Source organism: Stegastes partitus, unplaced genomic scaffold (genome assembly GCF_000690725.1).
Source record: "Stegastes partitus isolate 25-593 unplaced genomic scaffold, Stegastes_partitus-1.0.2 Scaffold485, whole genome shotgun sequence".
Taxonomy (NCBI): domain Eukaryota; kingdom Metazoa; phylum Chordata; class Actinopteri; family Pomacentridae; genus Stegastes; species Stegastes partitus.
Genome location: NW_007578216.1, coordinates 24,255 through 30,283, shown reverse-complemented (window position 1 = coordinate 30,283; position 6,029 = coordinate 24,255). Strand labels below are relative to the sequence as shown.

Genomic DNA, 6,029 nt, shown 5'->3' with positions numbered 1-6,029 from the left:
TGGGTACCTCTTCTGCCACTGGGTATCACTTTAAATATAATATGAAAGGCTCACACGTCAACACGCTGCCTGAAGTTTGTCCTTCCACGGCGACGGTAGGCTACGTCAGAGGTAAATAGTGTCAGCTACAGTTAGCCTGCAGCTAGCTGCTTGTTGGGACAACATGGCATTTACCTTGTATTCTCTCATTCAGGCAGCTATCCTGTGTGTCAATGCTGTCGCTGTATTACACGAAGAAAGATTTCTAAGTAAAAGTAAGTGGCTCTCGCTTAAACGATACTCGTCATTTCGTTTTGAAATTGGGTTAGCTGCTAGGCTAGCCAATGCTAACTAGCTAGTAAGTTAAGGTCTAGCTAGAACAGTTTTGGGGACATAGAGAAGTTTGTAATCTAAAATTACTGTACCAGCCTATAAATTTAGCATAACAGAGAGTTTGCCCAGTTGAGTAATGTTACAATTTGCTACTTTTTAAACTTTTTTACAATTTGTTAACAAAATCAATACACTAATCAATTCAACAATTTCACATTACATGCTGGGGAGTTTAAACAACGATAGAGTAAACCAGGGTTAGAGCCCCGCTTGAAAACATCGTCTGTTTATGCTTTTAAATGTGTGTGTGTGTGTGTGTATTTAATGTCACTATGATACAAACTGTAAAAATATGCTTAAGTGAACAAGTTTAGAGAGTACCACAACTTTGTTATTGTAAAACTAAATATAAATTCTATAAACGGGCAGCCTTGTTACTTATTCATTAGACAAATAGTATTTTCAGACTTTGCTGTTGCTCTTACTGCATCATAATGTTGGATAACACATACATCTATCGTGTGGATACTGCTGAAACTTGTGAGTTTCTCCACCAGGAGGAATAACTATATCTATCTGTCTATCGCTGTATCTAGCTATAATAATATCTTTTTTAATGTTAAAACGTGTTGATTATCGCCAGTTCATTTAGAACTGATGGGCCCAGAACAAAAGTTATAACTTTACTATAACTTTCTATCATTTATATTTAAAGTTCTGATGTAAATATATGAGGTGTCAAAAGTCCTATCTTTACACTTTTACATATTACAAAAAAGTATACAAAATATACCTCTCATGTAAACTGTTAAAAAAAAAGTTTGACTATGTATATTCATCATAACGGAATCACAGAGGATATTTGTCCTGTTAAAATATTACATCAACATACCTCAAATCTTTAATATAATTTAAATAATTAGCAAGACTACAATCATCCAAGAAAAGACCTGAAATGACGAGTGTTGAGGAGGAGAATTATAGTGGGCTGGCTTCCGACCCAGGTTAACTCTAGAATGACAAAGATAACAGTACTTTAGTAGTTTAGATTTTTTTTTTAATAAAACAAAGCATGAACAGCAACAATGTGTTTGTGTCTGTCTGTATTTTAACCATCTGTAGTTGGCTGGGGAGTGGACCAAAGTGTAGGAGGATTTGGTGACGAACCAGGCATCAAAGTGCAGCTAATGAACCTTATCCGCTCTGTGAGGACCGTTATGAGAGGTGGATATATACGAGTGCACACACATAATTTCTTTAAGAATGGTCAATAAAAAAAAGCATCTGGTGACACTGGTCTTATCTCTGATCATGTTGTCTTGCCCTGCAGTGCCACTGATTGCAGTGAATTCAGTCTGCATTGTGCTGCTGCTTCTGTTTGGATGAAGAGGTTGAGTGAAGATGGGACAAACACGCCTGCTGTCAGGAGAACATCTCCATCACCTCAGGAACCCTCACTGTCTCTTTGGCACACGGAATGAACCCGTCAGCCTCAACATGAATGTTATTGTATATTTCGAACCAACACATGGGTTATTTCCTAAGGCCGATTTTTGCCATTATCCTGCAGCTATTTAGTATGCCTAACAACTGTCTTCTTTTGAATAGAACAATACAATTTTGAATAGTTTACACTTTTTCAAAATTATTAATAAACAAACAAATGCTTTTACACTTAACTAAATTGTATCAAAGGACTAAAACAACTGCTGTCGTAGCGTGGTCCACTGTTGGTGATTTATACTTTGAGTACATGTAACGTAATTCTTGAATATGTGATGCTGTAGAAATGTTGGAGAATAAAAAGTTTTTTAAAACGACCCACTGGTGTGCAGACAGCTTTCATTGCACTGAACAGTCGACGGCGTGTTGTTTGTCCCAGCGCGCTCGCCGTAGTTGTTGTCGGATGTGTGTTGCAGTGAGTTGAGTAATGGGGAACACACACAGTTTCGTGGTGGCCTCGCTGTCTGTGTGTTCTGTGTATCTAGTTTACGTTCACATTTACTGCGCTCACAGATTGTTAAAAACAAATGTGCTCAACAGCGACAAGCTTCCCAGTATTGTGTATCTTTACCTCCGATATTGTAGCAGAGTTATCAGCCGGAGATCAGGTCACCTGAACAGAACAGCTGCTCCCAGGTGTGATCCTGTTTACACGATCCTCAGCTGCAGGTGAGTTCTGGCATTCAGAAAAGCCTGGTAACTGTCTGAAAGAGCTGGCTGACGGTAACCCCCTGCTTTGAATGAAGTCTGTAAGTTCTTCATACCCAGTTTTGATTTTGAGTGATTTCTTTTTCGACCAGGTTTTCTTCCTGCTTGAAATGACAGAAACAAAAAAACAGTATGACAGTGTCAGAGAAGTGATGACTTTTAACTGTTTCTGTGTTTTTTTATCTTTTCATTAAAAATGCCATGTCCACAATCCTTCATATCCCTTGAAATCATTAAAAAAAGAGAGAAAATACAGCTTTCATCCCTTGGTCCTGGTAGATTCTTTCATGTTGTGAAGAGTTTTAAAACGGTGTAAAAGGAGAACAGCTCAACTGCAAGTCATGGGTAAAACCAAAGGGTTCAGTGAACTGATATCAGAGTCCATCACTGAGAGAGAGCTGCTGCTCACAAAACTAGGAAATGCTATGAAGTCCTATCAAGTGTTTTCGAGTGCCCCTGGCCACAGTGCAGAGCATCATCAAAAAGAACAAGGTGCTCCACACTGAGGGAAATCTCATTGTAGGGAGATGTAAGTGACCTGTCACAAGAACATAGTGTGAGAGGCCAAGAAGAATCTGAGGCTCACCACCAAGACCATCCTGCTGCATCTCAGCAGTTCTTCTACCATCGTCTTGGTCAGTCACAGAACAGGACTGGTCTCCATGGATACTGGCAGCTGACTCCATTTCTTCAAGATGGCCGCACAAAAACTCACCTCAACAAAGAAAAGCACTTATGCTCATCAGATGAAAATGAACACAGGTATGTTGCTCTCATTAGAGGAGCAGCACCATCTCCACGTGGTGGTGGGAATGGGATTTTCTGGGGGTGTTTTTCAGCCAGTGAGTCACACAACTTTGAAATGGTTAACAGAAAACAATATCAGCATGATGAAGTGGCCCAGACAGTCCAAGCCTGAATCCTATCTACAATTTGTAGGAAACTGAAGACCAGAGTTATGATGTGGAAGCCGTCCAACCTCACAGACCTGAAGATGAAAGAGAAGTGGAACAAAATCCCAGCAGAGACAAGCAGAAAGCAGGTTAACAGTTACAAGAACTGTTTGTTTGCTGTGGTGGCAGATAAAGGCTGTGACACTGATGACTGTGTGAGTAACTTTGGACATGGCATTTTTAGTAAAAAATAACAAAAATACAAACAGTGTCACAATGCATCATTACTATTGGTAGTGATGAATTGTCTTAATGTTTCTTGTCATTTGTTTCTGTAATTTCCAGCCAGAAGAAAAAAACAAAAAGAAAAAACGGTTGGTCAAATAAATCAAACTTTGCCATGAGTAGAACTAATTTTGGGCCTAATAACTGTATTTCTTTGTAAGGTTTGAGAATCTGTTGTTGAGGAGGTTCTGCAGCGCTGCAGGTTATGGTTGGGATTATCCAGACACTGAATACAGAGATGTCCCGCTGTGTTTCCCAGAGTTTCTCTGTGGTAAACTGCTGCTAATGCTTCTGACTGATGAGAACTTCTGCCTCAACCCAGCTGGTAAGACACTCAGCATGTCTCTTTAACCAGTAGTGGAACATAACTAAGGACATTTATTCAAGTACAGCACTCAAGAATAAACATAAAGTACTTGTACTTTAATTAAATCTTAGTTCATGTAATTGTGCTATGTACTGCATTCACATGGCAACATCTTTTGCATGACTGTGTGTAGATAGTACTGTATTACCTTTTTAACAGGCAGTTCTTGGTTTTGACCATCATAATCTTATAGAATGTGTATGGTGTATGCGTTTTTGTTTCTTTTAAAAGAAAGAAAATAAAAGAACATGATGGCGATATAACAGTGATTGTAACTTTTCCTTTTTTAGGTCTAGTTCGTGTGCGTCAGACTTTGAAAACCTTTGAGCCTATTGATGAGCTGAAGAAGGGTCCCTTCAAGCTGCAGGCCCAAGTCCTGTCCTACCAGCAGACTGATGCAGGGGTGGAGGTGGACGTCTGTCTGTCTGCCACGTCCCGTTCTGGATGCCCTGTGTGGGAGAATGTCCTGACACTGCTGTCCAAAAACAGGCTTCCCAAAGCCAGCACACACTTACCCAAGAATGAAAACAAGAGTGAGCAGCGTTTTGGTGATTTCTGCTCAAAACTGTTTCAAGCCTTTTTACTCCAAGAAAATGCATTATTTCCTTCCTCTTACATTTATTGTTTTCCTTCCTCACCATAACATACATGGGTTTCTTTGTTCTGGTAGGCCAACCAGAGGATCCAGAAAATGTGAAGCAGGTGGAGCTCAGAGTTCCCAGGACTGTGGAGCTGCAGTGTCCACGGTCCTTTTCTGACTACTTCCCCCATCGGCTCCTCTCTCTGCCGGGCAGGTTCTTCAGCGACAGATCTCAGACGTCACCAAGTCTCTGGATGCTGTCGGTCTGCTTGGCTGAAATAGAAAAACACAAAGGTACTAGATTTTAAACAGGCAGTCATACATTTGTTATGTGAAGTGTTTTCAGCAGCACTGGCCAGACCTTCATATTGCTCCGTTGTGCCGTCAGGTGTGGAGGTCATCACAGCTCCTGTCCACATCTCTGTCCAGTTTATCGAGCCTCTGTTGGTACCAGGAAAAGTGACAATCAGGTTTTGGGAGGCAGCCAAAGATGCAGCTCAGTCTTCAGCCCGAAGTGTCACCTTCCACATGGAGCAACAAGGACGCAGCATATCTCACATGGTGGGACTGATTTCTAGATTCACATCGACATAGAGGGTTTGTTGTTCTGTCTAAATACAGTAAAATAGTAAACCTATTGTTTGTACTACACAGAAAATGTAAGTCAAGTAAGTATGAGACAACCAGCTAAACCCCATTCAAACATTTTTTTATCGGTCAATAAAATGCAATATTGTCATGACAATGTCCCTTTTTCTAATTTGAATTAAAATATATATGTCATAAGGTCCTGTGTGAATGGATTCATATGCCTCGAGGACACCCTTTTATACAGTCACAGGTGTTGTCAGTGTATTATTCTGTAGCTCATTTTAAATTACAATCCAGAGCCCTGAATAGTCAGTTGTTGAAAGCCACCTGCTGCATTTTTAATCCATAGCAGTGAAAAGTTCAAGGAAAATCTGACTAGTATTCTAGTGAGATGCTAGCTCACTACATTAAATGAGGAGAATGCTGTATGCTCAGCTCTGCTGCAGTCTTTCTTTACTTAATGTAAATACAAATGCAGCATTTACTATTTAATGACATTTTATCCACTCTTTTTAACATAGGATAATAAAAACCAAACATCCAGATACCAGGACTCAAAGATCAGAACAAATCCCACATCACATCACATCACATCACATCACATCGAGTTAATGAGGTTGTTGATGCTGCTTGTGGAAGTTCACAGACATAGAATAGAAATTCTTTCTTTACTGTCAATGAAATTAGTCATTTAATTTTGTCCAGACATTCTGGGGAACAACATCATGTAACGTCACACTTCTACAAATGTGTGCGTCCTGAGCTGTGTAAAGGGATTTATAGATGACAA

The 6,029-nt window shown here is 39.9% G+C and overlaps 2 protein-coding genes across 3 annotated transcripts; both read left to right on the top strand.

The window, feature by feature from the left end:
* The first annotated feature begins 101 nt into the window (after positions 1–101).
* Positions 102–2,132, top strand: LOC103361062 (immediate early response 3-interacting protein 1-like). The gene is made up of 3 exons (XM_008287056.1): positions 102–254; positions 1,435–1,536; positions 1,643–2,132. Exons 1-3 carry the CDS (start codon positions 164–166, stop codon positions 1,696–1,698), a joined length of 249 nt encoding a protein of 82 aa, XP_008285278.1. The 5' UTR covers positions 102–163; the 3' UTR covers positions 1,699–2,132.
* A 93-nt stretch (positions 2,133–2,225) lies between these two features.
* On the top strand, positions 2,226–5,438 carry LOC103361061 (uncharacterized). 2 transcript variants are annotated; one of them, XM_008287055.1, is made up of 5 exons: positions 2,226–2,484; positions 3,863–4,026; positions 4,359–4,601; positions 4,739–4,942; positions 5,037–5,438. In XM_008287055.1, exons 1-5 carry the CDS (start codon positions 2,243–2,245, stop codon positions 5,240–5,242), a joined length of 1,059 nt encoding a protein of 352 aa, XP_008285277.1. In that variant the 5' UTR covers positions 2,226–2,242; the 3' UTR covers positions 5,243–5,438. The 2 variants fall into 2 exon arrangements, with proteins under 2 accessions (XP_008285277.1, XP_008285276.1); XM_008287054.1 differs by having other exon boundaries at positions 4,359–4,616.
* Positions 5,439–6,029: the final 591 nt, after the last annotated feature.